Raw genomic sequence first — 16132 nt, 5'->3', positions numbered from 1 at the left:
ATTTAGTCATTTTAAATTGTGATGTTACTAAAATCTCCTTATTTTGTGGTCCTTACACTTGCAAGACCAAAAAGGGACAAGTAGCCTTTGGCCTGCCCCTTTGTAGCCATCAACCACATGCCCAAGAAAGTTGATGTACATTTTTTTTCATCATCTCTCTCTTGTTTTCCTTTCTATCTATATTAAGCGGCGGAGTCAGAATTTCATGTGAAGAAGAGTCTTGTACAAGCAAAAAAGAAGAATAGTATTTACAAAATTACTAAAGCAAAACCTCATAATATATATCCAAATAATTAAGTAATCAAAATTAACATATGCATAGATAATTTTATTTATTCTTGTCAAGTTATCATATTTTGAAACCATTGCATGAGATCATTTATAATATTAAAAGAATTATGAAACTCAGTAGAGCTAATTACCGAAAAATTTACAAACCCTATAGAGGATAATAGAGTTTTATAAACCATATTGTTGTTTATTCAATAAATTTGCAAGTTGGAATGGTGAAATATATGAAATTCAAGAAGAAGAGGCGGCATAGCTTTTGCAGTGCATAAAGTGAAGGACAATTTTTCTTTGGAGGTGAATTGTCTGCCCTCCCATTTTCATATTCTTCTCATCCCTTTCTGTTTGTGTGGTCACAATTAAGCCACGTCAACATTTTATATTGATTTTTTTTATAAAAATAATATAACAAAAAGTAATAAGAATATAAAATGTTGACGTGGCTTAACCGTGACCATACAAAACAGGAGGGGATAGGAAAAGTATGGAAATGGGAGGGCAGACAATCCACCTCCTTTTTCTTTAAGTTAAAAGCAAATGATGGGTCTTAAGTTAAAGGTTATTGATTTGTGATAAATGACCATTTAAAATAGGGAACTTTAACGAAAAACTTTCGGTACTGTTTACTTTAACGAAAAACCATATTTTTACACTAAAAAGTCAATCATAGTACTATTCACTTTACCCTTTATTTTGTCTTTATCGTTAAAACTCAAAGTTTTTAAGTAATTTTCATTCATTTTCATTTTAAAATATTGTACTTAATTTTAGAATGGGATCTATTGAATTAAAAAAGAGATAACGAGTGTTGAGAAGGGTTGCAAAGCAATAGAAATAGGTGTAATACTAATCTTATTTTTTTAAGTTAGGATAGATTTAGAACCACTCTGATCCTTCCGCGCCTTCATCAGTGACTATATTTTTCCATTGATTTATCTAATAATAACTCATTTAAAGTTGGGGGAAAAAGTAGATAAGTTGGGAGTAAGTACTGTTTATTGAAATGCTTGGAAATTTCAAATTTTTTCTTCTCCCGAGCTTGTTTATCTCGCATTTCGGAAAAAACATTCATAAATCTGCCATTGATGTTGATCGTTATCACTAGCCATCATAAGCAGATATATTTACCATAAGATTTTAGGTGCACATACTTAATAAGTGATTGAGTACTTCTTAGATTTGGTGACAAAGGCAAAGCACTTTTAAGCTAATTAATTAGCTTCCCTAGACATGTACCCAAGTGGTAGTTGAGTATTTAGCTATTCCCCAAGAAACAAACAAGAACAATGGCAATGCATATTTGTTGGAAATTTTACTTATCATCTTGTCTTAGGGTTGGGAGATGCACGCATGTATCTTGCATTCATCATTACCAAGTTAAAGGTGCAGTTGAAAGAAGGAATTTTAAATATGGACCCAACTAAGTGAGAAAAATAATAATAATGTCCCCCATTGCTATGCTACATAACTTGGAACATACCATACCCAAAAAAAAAAAAATATTAATACGAGGTTGAGGGTTTTTTTAAAATGTTTCTAAGGCATATTATTTGGTCTTTTTTCATTAAATAATACTATGTGTTGTTATTTATGTGTCACTTGTAATCATGATCGTTAGTTGATACATTGATCATAAGATGCAAGCCGCCCATCACTGTATTTAAAAAAATAATAATAGTATATTAATTTCATGATTAGCGACCCCCTCGTGCAATTTAATTGGACAACTAGGATAGGTGAAAAACTTTTAGTAGTGATTGTTCACTGCCCAGGCAAACGGACATTGCTATTTCATGTTAATTTTTCTTTTTTTATTTGAATACAACGATTTATATTTATCCCAAGAGGTTACGAGATTTGAGCTAAGTCTTGTAATTTATTTTGTCAACAAGTGAGATTGTATATTCTCTAACAAAGCTACTCATTATTTGAAATGTAATGCGTCTAACTATGACTTCAACCACGCCACTAGTACTACGGTTTAGTACCTACGGTCTAGTTGTACTATGATAAATTCGTTCAACTCTCTTTAGGTTTTGAAATCAAACTTTTATGGATGGGCCCATCGTGTAGCTTAGTCTAACTGTTTCAGAAATTTTCACTTATATAAGAAACAATTGCACATGATGTACCATTTTACGTGTTATTAAATGAGTGAATGTCATTATTGATATGTCTCATTTTTAGAGTATATTATTAAAAAAAAACACATATGTTATAATTTAAGGAAAATAATAACATCATGTAACAATTTATTATTATTATACAAATCATGACTCAAACCACAATTATGACCTATAACAGTTATAAATTAGTCCTGTTACAGGATGCAAGTGCTTTAGGATTCCATTTTGTGAGGGTTTGAGCAGCATGTGTTATATATTTATAAGCCCTTCAATTGCGGTTAATATTATGATTACCAAATTGGCAAACAAAAATTAAAAGAAAATAGCAATACGGTGTTGGACTTGTCTGCCCTCCCATTTCGATGCCCTTCCCGTGCCCTCCTGTTTTGTATGGTCACGATTAAGCCACGTCAACATTTTATATTGTTTTTTTATAAAAATAATAAAACAAAAAGAAATAGTAATATAAAACGTTGACGTGGTTTAACCGTGACCACACAAACAGAAGGGCACGAGGAGGACACCGAAATGAGAGGGTAGACAATCCAAATCCTACGGTGTTATAGTGAATAGTGATCCATTAAAGTGCACGACTGCTGATTATCATTCCGACCCAGAGGGAAGAAAAGGATATGATTTTTTATGAGACTAATAGTATAGCTAAACATGATTTGTCAATCTACTAATTAACAAAGTTTCTGATCCTAATTGCTGTGGGGCCCCGGTGGCAGCGATAGATTTGTCGGCAGGAAAATTAAGATTATAAAATTACACTATTTTAAAACTCACTGTCACTGACAGGCTCACCTATCACCATTCTAAATTCTAATTGATGTTGATCAATATTGAAGGCAAAACTGTTCAAGACTTTCAAGGAAAACCTTTTGACAAGATGAAGAGAATAATGATAATGGAAACATCAATTAAACTTGGATAAGCTGATGTAAACCCAAGTTTTTCTAAAGTTCAACTTTTCATGTCATTCATTCATTTTCTTTGGTTTAAATTTTTGGGAAATGTTAATGTCGAGAAATTACCTACCAATTAAGTTCCGAAGTTGAAGTTAGCAGCTGGTCACGAACTCTGAAGTGACCAGATTAGTGATTAGTTGGTTGGTGCATCCTAACCTATCCGGATGCTTTGTGCGTTTGAGATCAAGATGCGACTGATATAACAAGCTAATCGGGCTCGTCGACTTTTTTAATGAGGAACTTTTCCTAGTTTACTTGGTTTTTTTTTGTTTCTTATATTTTATGCCAAAATCATAGCTAAGTAGGTTAAAGATGGTTAAGGCAACAATCTAGGTCAACGGCATGCTAAAACAGATGATTCAGTGGCCCTGTAAGCCTGAACCTCGTGAGAGAGTTGACCAACCCCTTTCTCACAACCAACACTTTTGCAACCCCGAGCTATTGCTTGAATATTTTCTGTCTCCAATCCTTTTCTAACTTAGGTATCAGAGAGTAATCAGCTAGTAATTGTTGTCACCAATTAAAAGTGGCACATGTTCGTTTTCGTAGAGAGGAGTAAATCATCCTTGACCATTTCAAATGGAGAAAAACACCCAACCATCGAATTTCTTCCTCTATCCATCATTCCATCTAGGCCTACAAGGCCTTTAACCTTAGCCCATTTGTTTATAATAACAAAAAAAAAAAAAGGAAAAAAAGAAGAAGAGAATATAAGCAAACGATTTCTTATCTTGTTAGGACTGTTGGTCCATTAGGTAGTTAGGTGTTTATCCTTATGGCATTATTGTCACTTCATTTGTAAGAGTTGGCATCATCTAATGGTTTGGGAGTTGTGACGTGTCTCAATCGTGCACACTCTTTCTATAAGGTTGTATAAGAACTAACTTTCATCATTTGGGAAAGCATGAATGAAATCAAAATGTTTTAGCCTTTATCTTTTTTTCCTTTTCCTCTTATGAAAAGCTCTCTCTTTTTGTTGGTCCCTATCATCTCGTATTAGAGTCCAGGTATTGCTATCCATGGGCAAAAGCAAAGCCTCTTGTGGTGGTGGCTGACGCTATGAAGGTTGATCTGGAGCTAGAGTACTAGCATCACTAAATCCTCCAACAATTTAATGGGTTTCACGATTCCGTTTCGATGTTGGCAACTTGTCAGGAAAACTTCAAGTCCCACTTGACAGAGATTCAGGCCTCCTTAGCTAACATCAGACTCCTTCAATCCCACGTGATGGAAGATCTTCATTCATCCTGCTTGCCGCTTGCGACGACCTATGTTTCCCAAATTCCAATCGGCTCTCTCCTAGATTCCAATTGGATCGACGTCCATTCTTTTATCGCACCCCTCTCATCCCTCACCCACTGTCCTTCCTCCTACGTGCGCTTCTCAGTATTCCAAATCTCCACCCATACTGTATTCTCTTCCACCATTTACAAGCCACCCTCAAGTGTCACCTTAGTTCTCAACATCCACCACCACCCTCCGGCCTAATCTCCACCCACATTGTTTCCCCTCCACCAGCAGTCATCCACCTATACTGGTCCACCATCCACTTCAACTAAGCCCATATACATGAAAATCGAGTTACCCTGATTTTCCAACAACAATCCGTACAACTGTTTGGCTATGTTGGATGAGTATTTAGACTATCACTATGTTAACCTAAACAATTAGGCCATGGTTGTGAGCTTCCATTTCAATGGCAATCCAGCTATGTGGTTCAAATGGTACGGTCGAGTTTAGTATATGGGTTGTATTTACTAAATGCTTTTTATAATGTTTTGGGCCAGACAACCAATTAAACTTCAACACATCTTTTTCTTATGTCTATAAAAAAGGCTCTCTTGAAGCCTACTTTAATGAATTCATTCATTTATCTTGTCGAGCACAAGGTTGGACCGATGAGCAATTGTTAGGGGTATTCTTTGGTAAGCTTAAACTGGAACTCTAGGATGAAATTTTGCCCAAGGTCTTCGTTTCTTAGCCCGTGCCTTTGAACCTACATGCATATATAACAATAAACAACAACTAAGTCATAGTGTGTTTCGCCCTTACCCTCCTTACCTATTTCGTACACATGTTGCATCGTCACACCCCACTTTAGTCCCACATTCTAAACCTGTTCTCTCCTTGTCAGCTAGACCATCTATGCACCTCTCCATGAGCCTTTGGTGGACGATATTGTCCCAATCACTTTCAACGACCTTGCCTCTCCCAAAAGCACGCGAGATTGTGTTATGTGCCTTGTTGGTTACATTGGCGACTTGCCTATTTAAGTCTTTGTGGATTCCCGTGTAGACCTTAATTTTCTCAACCCCTTAGTTGCAACTTGACTCGGTCGCCACATTAATGGTTCCCTTGATGAAACAGTGGATATGGCTAATGGTCGTCTCTGATATACCACATGGCTTGCTTACAATGTCACGGTGAACTTACAGATGTATAAAATTTCCTCGAGTATTATTTGTCATGGGTTGCAATTTGGTTGTTGGAGCAGAATGGTTAGAAACCTTGGGTTTCATTGGCTTGCACTTCAAGAACAAGGTGATGGAATTCCAAATAGATGGCCATAAATATTACTTGGTTGGACTCCATTCATCTGATTCTCCAACCATCTTAACTTCGACATTTTCCACCTTTTATTTGTTGAATATTGTTCCTTGCTAGCATCTATATTGAGTGCTAGTTCAATTCCTGATATTGTCCAACCTACTCTTCAACCACTTGAATCCCTTATGGACAACAATTTTGATCTTTTTAGTGCTTCAACACGCCTTCCTCCGAAATAGGCAATCCTTTATCGACCACAGTATACCCAATTGTACGTATACACGCTATCGATTCCACATATCAACTAAACCTAACTCATCTCCTGACTTTCATCCCTATCACATACTAGGTAGTAATGCCAAGTTCAAATAGGTATTCAGTTGGCAATCATATCCAAATAATTATCAAACAATAATTAGATCCCATAATTGTCATAACATTCATCATAATTACCATTCACATTATTAAAAAGATAATTAAACACATATATATCACAAACATCATCTGTTGATGCACAAAATCAGCGAGGACTTTGGTACAACAGAAAGTGTCAGGTTTTGTGACCTTCGCTTGGTTGCTTCGGTCACTAGTGAGGATAAGTACGTAAATGAATAGAGACAGAGAAGCAAACACAGGATGTACGTGGTTCACCCAGATTGGCTACGTCCACGGAGTAGAGGAGTTCTTATTAGTAGTGAAGGGCTTACACAAGTACAAAGGATCAAGCTCTCAATTTAGTGAGTTCTTGTGAATGATTTAACACAAATGGCATTAGGCAATATTGTGGGGGAATGACCCCTATTTATAGAAAAACTTGTAGCTTTGTCACATTGACATGTGTCATGTTATGATTGGTTCTTGATGTCGACACGTGCTGCGCTCTGATTGGCTTCTAATCTTGACACGTGTCGAGTAGTGATTGGCCTCCTGGTCGGAGGGGAACTCTTCTGGGTCCTTGACAGTATAGCGTTGGCCGGTGCTCGGTAGTTTCGGGATTGGTCAAGTATGGTACAAACAGTGCTCCCCTAAGTTCCCGAGTGAGGGAAACTCCTCGGTTGGGGACTTGCAAGATCCAATCCCTTGAGTAATCACGAAACTTCTAAGTACCGAAGTGTGGTCTGATCTTCATCTGCCCTTCTCTGGAAGTACTTTTCCTCCATCCGGGAATGGTGTATTTAGCTGATGTTGACGCACAAGGTAATGTATGGATTTCACTTGAAGCTTAGTTGTAGTTTCGGGCTTAGTCAAGTGTGATACAAACCCTATAGTAGGAGTCCCCCAAGTCGCCGAGCTAGGAGATCTGCCGAAAGAGGTGACAGACAAGGTAAGCAGTCAAACTTCCAAGTAAGCAACCCAGGATCAGAGGTTTGACGTCGGCTTCCGGTTGATTGTTCTCATTCTCCTTGTCTCTCATTCAACTGCCAGGATAAGGAGAAGCAAATGAATAAGAGATGATATGAGATACTTTTGCTTTTGAAGAAGTAACTTTCCACAGGCTTATTCTTGAACTGTGCTGGAGGGTTTTCTGGTGCCCTTCAGAGTATAAGGCCGACTCAAAAATTTGAGGGTCAAAACAAGTCCATCAAATCTAGAGTACGTTCGACCTTGATGATATGGGATACTTTTGCTGTTGACGGAATAATGAATGTGGTATGGAAAGGTGTCGTGCTGTAGTGATCTGTTTCAGCTCACCGTTGAACCTTCTGCTTCAATCTTTTGCATGGCAGAAGTGGTGTGCAACCTTTGCATTTAAATGGTCCTTCAGAACATTCCTTCATAGTGACTCATCCACGCTTGGCAGCTTCAGTGTAAAGAGCCAATATCTGATCAACTGTCATGAGGTATTTGCCGGTGGAATTCGTGACCTTGACAGCAGTTGAAGATGAGTACTCGAGAGCAATGCTAAGTAAGCAACCAGGCAATGGCTCCAGGCAGTCAGTTCCAAATTGGAGGTTTGATTTTAGGTTCCGACTGACTGCTCTCTTTCTCCTTGTCCTGCAGGTGTGGACAAGGACAAAGACAAAGACAGGGAGAAAGCATGATATGGGATACTCTTGCTTTCGACCCTGATGATATGAGATACTCTTGTTCTTGGTGTGGCTTATTTGCTGAGGTATTATCGGGGGGAAATAAAGCTGAGTATTTCGAGAGGTTATGTTGATGGTGCCTTTTCGAATGCGAGAAAGGGTTGAGCATTTTTGCAGGTTTGCCTGTCCGTTGAGGAGGGAGGTCAATGTATATAGGGATTTCCCAATAACAAGTAGTAATGCTATTCCTTTACCCTTCTTGGTCACAGCAATGTAGTGGGAGCTGCCAGCTTCACGTGTTTTAATTTTGTCAGAGCACTTTGAAAAAGTGGTATGTGGTATCTGGAAAGCTGATATTACGTGTGAAGATTACAGACAAGCTTTATCTAAGGAAATCTGGCTCTCGAAGTTCTGAGAGTTGTGCCTCTTCGGTTTTCGAACAAGCAATCCCGTCGAGGATCTGACTCTCGAGATTCGGAAAGCGGTGCTGCTCCGGTTTTTGAGAAAGTAATTATGTTGAGAGTCTTTTCTCGAATGTGAGTAAAGGTTGGACGTTCTTGCCAACTTGTCTTGCCGCAAAACACGGAGGTCGACACACATAGGGACTTTCCAGTTGTCAAGCAGTGGTGCTGTTCCTTTACCCTTATGGGTAATAGTAGGGTAGCTGGAACTTCGAAATTCTCGTGCCTAAACTTTGTCAGAGATCTTTGACAAAGTTATATGTGATACCCGAGGAGTTGATGGTGCATGTGGAGAGCGGTGATTGAACAGTAAGATTCACGTGCTTTCTACTTCACCAGAAATCTTCGACAGATTGCCCGTAATTTCCGCAAAGCTGATTGTGCATGTGACAGGTGCTGACGAGGCTGCAAAAGCAGGTGCTTCTTCGATTTCTGAGATCGGCCCTCGTGATCTCTGAGCAGCCCAGCTTTTGAGAAAGCAAACGCCTCTTCGATTTCTGAGATCGGCCCTCGTGGTCTCTGAGCAGCCCAGCTTTTGAGAAAGCAAACGCCTCTTCGATTTCTGAAGCTCCGTCGAGTGCAGATTTTTATAGAGGCTGGCATTAAGTTCCACAGCACACTTGAATCTCTACCAGTAGAAACTCATTTCTTGCACTTCTAAGATCTTGATTTGTCTGACCTCTTCCTTCTTCAACACATTTGAAAATGTCTGGACCCTCCGACCGTCGTTTTGACTTGAACCTTGGAGAAGAGACAGCCACGCCTTCTCCAGACAACATATGGCGCCCATCCTTCATATCCCCTACTGGTCCTCTTACCGTTGGGGATTCTGTGATGAAGAATGATATGACCGCTGCAGTGGTGGCCAGGAACCTTCTCACTCCCAAAGATAATAGACTACTTTCCAAACGGTCTGATGAGTTGGCTGTTAAGGACTCTCTGGCTCTTAGTGTTCAGTGTGCAGGTTCTGTGTCTAATATGGCCCAACGCCTATTTGCTAGAACCCGCCAAGTTGAATCATTGGCTGCTGAAGTGATGAGTCTCAAACAGGAGATTAGAGGGCTCAAGCATGAGAATAAGCAGTTGCACCGGCTCGCCCATGACTATGCTATAAACATGAAGAGGAAGCTTGACCAGATGAAGGAATCTGATGGTAAGGTTTTACTTGATCATCAGCGGTTTGTGGGTTTGTTCCAAAGGCATTTATTGCCTTCGTCCTCTGGGGCTGTACCTGGTAATGAAGCTTCAAATGATGAACCTCTAATGCCTCCTCCTTCTGGGGTTTTGTCAAGTACTGAGGCTCCGGATAACCACCCTCCGGTGCTTTCTCTTTCTGGGGCTCTACCGACTGCTGAGACTTCCCCTAAGCAACCTTTGTGAAGGCTCCCTTTTGTTTGTTTATTTTGACTCATGTATATGTACATATTTGTGGCTTATCGAAAATATTAATAAATAAGCTTTGCTTCATTTCAACATATTGTGTTAAATACACCAAAGCCTTCTTCATAAAGTTCTTTGAATTTTTGCTTTTGTTGAAACCTGTATTGTTGAAGCTTTGTGAGTGAAGCATGTAGTTTGAGGTAGTGTTCCCTTAATTTCCCGAGTGAGGAAAACTTCTCGGTTGGAGACTTGAAAAATCCAAGTCACTGAGTAGTCACGAACTTTTGAGTACCAAGGCGTAGTAGCATATGGTGGGAGTCCCCCAAGTCTCTAGTCGAGGGAGTGGACGAATGAGGTGTCTTGCTAATAGTCCATGTCGTAAGTACCAAAACTTCATTCTTTTGTTTTCTAAGTGGTAGCCCCGGACTTTTTCTTCATATATTTTGTTTATGAAGGTTGCTAGGCCCGAATAAGTGGAATTGCAGAAGGTGTAACGGTTGGTAGCTGTTTTATGGAAAGCCATCTGACTACGATAGTCTTGCACAGGATGACTATAGGGAGATACACACACATACTGCTATGATAGAGGGTGTAACCGTTGGTGCATTACAATCATAATGGAAGCATCACAATGATGGAAGCATCACAATGATGAAAGCATCATAATGATGAAAACACCATAATGATGAAACATCATAATGATGTTTCTTTGGTGGAATTGTTTTTCATTTCCCCTAACACCCTGAATTGGTTTTCAATATAAGACCATCATCTGTAGCTCGAATCACAAAGTTGTCTTCATGAAAGTTGTTCTTTAATTCCTTAACTACAACATATCCAAATTTGAGAGCCATCAGATCAGTACAACTCTAGAAATTCAGGTACGACGAGTGATTGTTCATCATTTGTCTGTCAACACGGCAGACCTGTTGTGAGCTTCACAAAATCCATTTTCTCTTGCTTAGATCAACATACTTTCTTCATCGAAGTTGTTCCTTAACTTGTGAACTACAACATATCCAAAATTGAGATCCCTCGGAGCTGTAGAACTCAAGAAATTCAGGTATGATGAATGACTGGTTATTATTTTTCTGTCAACCCGTCAGATTTGTTGTGAGCTTCGAAACTCCATTTTCGATTGTTCAGATCAGCATGCTTTCTTCATTGAAGTTGTTCCTCATCGTCTCTTTCATAACATATCAAAAATTCAGAATGAACTAATGGTTAAATATGTCCAGATCTTCGAAACATCACAGCAGCTTCGAAATCTGCAAGAATCCGACTGTCATGCTTGGAGCTTCAACACTTTAATTTCCGTGGCTCAAACAGAAATGGTTCCTTCTTGAAAGTTGTTCATCTGCTCAAGAACTAGAGGGTTTCCAAAATTCAGCTCTATTGGAGAAAAGCAGCAGCTGCAAAAATTTGATAGAGAAAAGGAGGCGAAGCTTTGTTGGATTTCTAGGCTGGGGAAGATTCCAGTTTTTTTAGCAACTTCAGTACTGGTGAATTGCTTGTATTTTTGTCCATAACTAAATTTTGGACTTTGAATTATTATTTGATCTATCATAATATGTTTGGGAACATATATAAGTGAACAAATAAGAAGGAAAATTTTGGGCCCTTGTGGGTGTAAAACAAAAAATGTTTATGTTTACCCAAGTGTTTTTGTACAAGTTCAAGGGCATCTTGGGTTTTGTGAACAAAATTTGTTTATTTGGAGCAAGGTTTTGTGTTGAAGCTTTCTAGGTGAAGCTTTGATGGTGAAGCTTTGATGGTGAAAGTATGTAGAGGGAGCTTTCTAGGTGAAGCTTTTTTAGGTGAAGCTTTTTTAAGTGAAGCTTTTCGGGTGAAGTTTTTTGGGTGAAGCTTTGTGGGTGAAGCTTTTTAGGTGAAGCTTTGTGGGTGAAGCTTTTGTAGGTGAAGCTTTGATGGTGAAGCTTTGTAGATGAAGCTTTCTAGGTGAAGCTTTGATGGTGAAAGTATGTAGAGGGAGCTTTCTAGGTGAAACTTTTTTAAGTGAAGCTGTGTAGGTGAAGCTTTTTTAAGTGAAGCTTTTCGGGTGAAGTTTTTTTGGGTGAAGCTTTGTGGGTGAAGCTTTTTAGGTGAAGCTTTGTGGGTGAAGCTTTTGTAGGTGAAGCTTTGATGGTGAAGCTTTGTAGATGAAGCTGTTTTTTTTTTTTTTTTTTTTTTTTTTTTTTGGGCGCTTGACACGGTCTTCATTTGCTTGTTTTGTAGTGACTGTGGAAGACGGATTGCTTTCTGATTGAGAAGGGTTCCGGCATCGCTTTGCACCATCTTCATGTGGGTAATATAGGAACTTCCTTATGTTTTGATCATGCATGTAGTGATAGAATTTGTTTCTTCTTATTGTAGATGTCAGAGCCTGGAAGTTCTAGTGATGAGGGCTCTTCTAGCTTTAGCTCTAAGTCTGAGTCTGCAATGTCGGAGTCTTCAGGGTCTTTGTTAGAGTCCTGTACTAGAGAAACATTGGATGATCTTCCCAACCGTCGAACTTTAGCTATTGCTAGTTCTTCCTCCATGGCGTTGGGTGAGGGGGTTGTTTTTGATGCCATACCCATAGTTCGCTCTGAGTTCACAGCAGACCATCTAAAGAATAACTTGTTAAATAATGAGAAGCAGGTTGAGGCGCTAAGGCAGTCATGTAATATCCCTCGTAGTGTAGGGATACGCTTGGTACATGATGAAGAATGGCATTCTGAGCCTCCCCAGGGTCATGTTATGTTCTACACCCAGATATTACTGACTTTAGGGGTGAGACTACCTTTACATCCGTGGTTGCAAAAGATGTTATCTTTGATCGGATATGCACCTGGGCAACTCAATCCTGGTTTCTGGGATACTTTGATTGGATTTTATATCATTTGGATGGAGTGTGGGTTGTGTGAGCCTTCCTTCCATCAGTGGCGTTACTGTTACAAGATGCGCCCAGCAAAATCATGGACTGGTTATGCCGAGTGTGCATGTCGGAGTGAGAGAGAGCGTATTGTGTATGGTAAGAAAAAGGCATACTACACATGGAAAAACCGTTGGTGCTTTCTGTATAATGATTGGGAGTATGATAAGGGTGTCACGCCTGAGCGACGTGTGCTTACTCACTTCCAGACTGTAGGTTGTAACGTATCAACCGTTCGTACTATTTGCTATTTGTTGTGGTCTTTTCTTGCTTCTAACACTTTGTTTCATGTAGTGACGCGGGGCACCATCCAACTGTTTGGGCAGGAGCTATCTGACATAGAGAAGGTGTTGAGGGTGCCCAAAGAGGATAGACACTTAAGCAAGCTACGACCCTTATTTCGTCGGTACGGTTTCCAACCCTTAGTTTCCGAGAGCCAGGGACGATCGAGTAAGTTGTATCCTTCATGTAAACTTAGCTCAATTCCTTACTTTATTTGGAAAGTTGTATTTCTTATTTTGATTTTCCTTATGCAGTGGAGAAGGTAAGCAAGAAAACAGGGACTAGCACCCATAAAAGGAGAGCACCAGTGTTAGTTCCTTCGGAAGACATCCTACCGCATAAGAAAATTCATAAGTTCCGAGGGGAACCATCCGTTAGACCTAAGTCCCAAGATGGGGTCCTTAAGGGGCCTGCCTTTAGGAAGACTGGAGTCGAGGCCGTTGAAAATGCTGCTGCCGTAGTTGTAGGAGAAGGGAGCCGATTGTTGCCTCCTCCTCTTACTATGGAGCACACTGTCCAGGAAAATGATCCCGGTTCCCGCCATGAGGGGAAAGGCAAGGAAAGAGCTGGCAGTGTCCCGTGGAAGGACTTGAGGATTGCCACGCGGCCAAAGGATTTTGGGGATATCAACAATTGCTTGGCAGGGCGTCGATTCGCCTTCGATGAGCTCGGAGAGCCCTTAGCTAAGGATGAATCGGATTGCGACCGGATGTTGAAGCTGTCTTCATATGTGAGTGTTACTTTGTCATTTCCTTACTTTTTCCTCTTTATTATCATTATTTAGGTAGTGATGATCGTCTTGCCATGCAGGTCATGGCCGAGTATCACGACAGACTGCAAGAGGTTGAGCGGTACAAGGCAAAACTGAAGGAGAATAAGCAGCTTGTGGACGAGGCCCGAAGGAATAAGGGACTTTTGACTCAGGCTCTCCAACTGAAGGACGAAACCATGGAGAGCTTGAAAAGGCGAAATGGTGAGAACCTAAGGCTTAAGAAATTGTTTGAGGCAACTAAAAAACAGTTGGAGGTGGCTACCTTGGAGGTATCCAAGGTTAGGGGAGAATTGGATGGTGCCTTAGTTGAGATTTCTGAACTGGAGAAGAGCATTCCAACTGAAAGGGAGGCTGCTGTGCAAGAATACTTAAGTTCTTCGACCTTTCATCTTGCTATTAAACCCCACTGTGCTCAAGAAGCTCGCTTTGAAAAAAGGAAATGGATGGCCGTCCTTGATCGTTATGATGATGGGAGCATTCTTCGAAAATACCACGAAGATATAGATGAGCATCATCGAAAGGGCGAGACATTTGTCCTTGCTGTTGATCCTAGCAGTGAAGATGAGTCTGATAATGAAGGTAGTGCTGATGCACAGACTCAGCATGGTGAAGAGGGTCTTGGGGATGCAGAGGATGATGGTAGGACGCGGAGTGATACTGCCAGGGGTTCGGCTTCAGATGAGAATGAATAGCAGTGTCTTTACTATCTGCATGTATTCTGGATGTAGTAGTCTGATGTGTGTATAACATGTGCCCATGTTATAAGCTTGAGAGTTTTGGATTTTAGGTGTTTATGAGTGTTTGCACTATTATTAATGCATGTTTGGCTATGTATGAATAGATCTATTGTTTGAATATAAGCCATTGTTTGGTTGTTCCTTTCTTTGTATAGTCTTGTCGACACATACTTAGATTTTGTTTCGTGTTGGATATATCTGCTTTGAGGTTTCAACACTTGAGTGTTCCATTGCTAGGAATGTAAAAGAGTGAGGGCTGAGTTGGCTAAATTACCTCTTTATTGAATTCATTGCCAAATGGCCTTCATTACATAGGATGCCGAACGGCTATAGCTCAACACTTGTACATCGTGAGTCTATTTGTAGTAGTACTTCAAGTGATCAGCGTTCCATGGATGGCCAAGGGTCTTGCCATCGGAGCTTCTAAGTGTGTAAGAGCCAGGGCAACTGATACCAATGACTTCATACGGTCCATCCCAGTTTGGACTAAGTGTGCCTTCACTCGGGACTCTGTCGCAGAGTAATCTTTTCTTTAAGACCCAGTCTCCTATTTTGAAAGAACGAGGCTTGACCCTAGAGTCATAATAGTTGGAGATGCGCTGCTTGTAGGCGACATTCCTCAAGTGAGCTTGGTTTCTGTGTTCCTCGACTAAATCCAAGTTGAGGGTGAGTTGTTTGTCATTTTCACTTTGAATGTAGTTCTGGACTCGGAATGTTGCTTGCTCGAGCTCAACAGGGACAACCGCCTCTGTGCCAAAGGCAAGTGAGAATGGAGTTTCTCCTGTTGAAGTCCGATATGAAGTGCGATATGACCAAAGAACTTGGGGTACAAATTCTGGCCAACAGCCTTTAGCTTTGTCCAAGCTGGTTTTCAAAGTGCGCTTGATTATTTTGTTGATGGCCTCAACTTGTCCATTAGACTGGGGATGAGCTGGAGAGGCAAAGCATAAGTTGATGTTGAACTTAGAGCAGAACAACCTGAACTTCTTGTTGTCAAACTGTCGCCCATTGTCAGTGACTATCGCATTGGGAATGCCGAATCTACAAAGGATGTTCTTCCACACGAAGTCTTCTATCTTTGCCTCAGTAATGGTTGCCAAGGGTTCTACTTCGGCCCACTTTGTGAAGTAGTCCACTGCAACGACTGCGTAACAGACTTTGCCCTTCCCTGCCGGCATTGGGCCGATCAAATCAAGTCCCCACTGGGCGAAGGGCCAAGGGCTGATCATAGGAGTAAGAGGCTCTGGAGGGGAATGAGGAATAGTTGCATATCGTTGACATTTGTCACATGAGCGGGATACTTTGATGGCATCCTGGTGGAGTGTTGGCCAGTAATATCCTTGGCGAAAAGTCTTGTGTGCTAGGGACCGAGATCCAGCATGATCTCCACAGACTCCCTCATGTATTTCCCGAAGGACGATTTTCGCCTCGGCAGGCGTAAGACACCTTAAGTATGGCAGGCTAAAACCTCGCTTATAGAGTTGATCATTGATGATCAGGTAGCGGGTAGACTTGTATCGAATTTGCTTAGCCTGGACTTTATCATTTGGGAGGGTGCCATGAGCAAGGAAATTATAGATCGGGGTGATCCAACTATCCCCCTGTTGTAAGTTGCATACTTCTGCGG

The 16132-nt window shown here is 40.5% G+C and overlaps 1 protein-coding gene across 1 annotated transcript; it reads left to right on the top strand.

Annotated features, from left to right (window-relative positions):
* Positions 1 to 12776: 12776 nt before the first annotated feature.
* Positions 12777 to 14646, top strand: LOC126604179 (uncharacterized). The gene is made up of 4 exons (XM_050271328.1): positions 12777 to 12930; positions 13009 to 13164; positions 13251 to 13726; positions 13807 to 14646. Coding segments are annotated over exons 2-4 (1131 nt in total). The 5' UTR covers positions 12777 to 12930; positions 13009 to 13163; the 3' UTR covers positions 14461 to 14646.
* Positions 14647 to 16132: the final 1486 nt, after the last annotated feature.

The sequence above is a fragment of the Malus sylvestris genome, chromosome 15 (genome assembly GCF_916048215.2).
Source record: "Malus sylvestris chromosome 15, drMalSylv7.2, whole genome shotgun sequence".
Lineage (NCBI taxonomy): Eukaryota > Viridiplantae > Streptophyta > Magnoliopsida > Rosales > Rosaceae > Malus > Malus sylvestris.
This window is presented reverse-complemented; position numbering and strand designations above follow the sequence as displayed.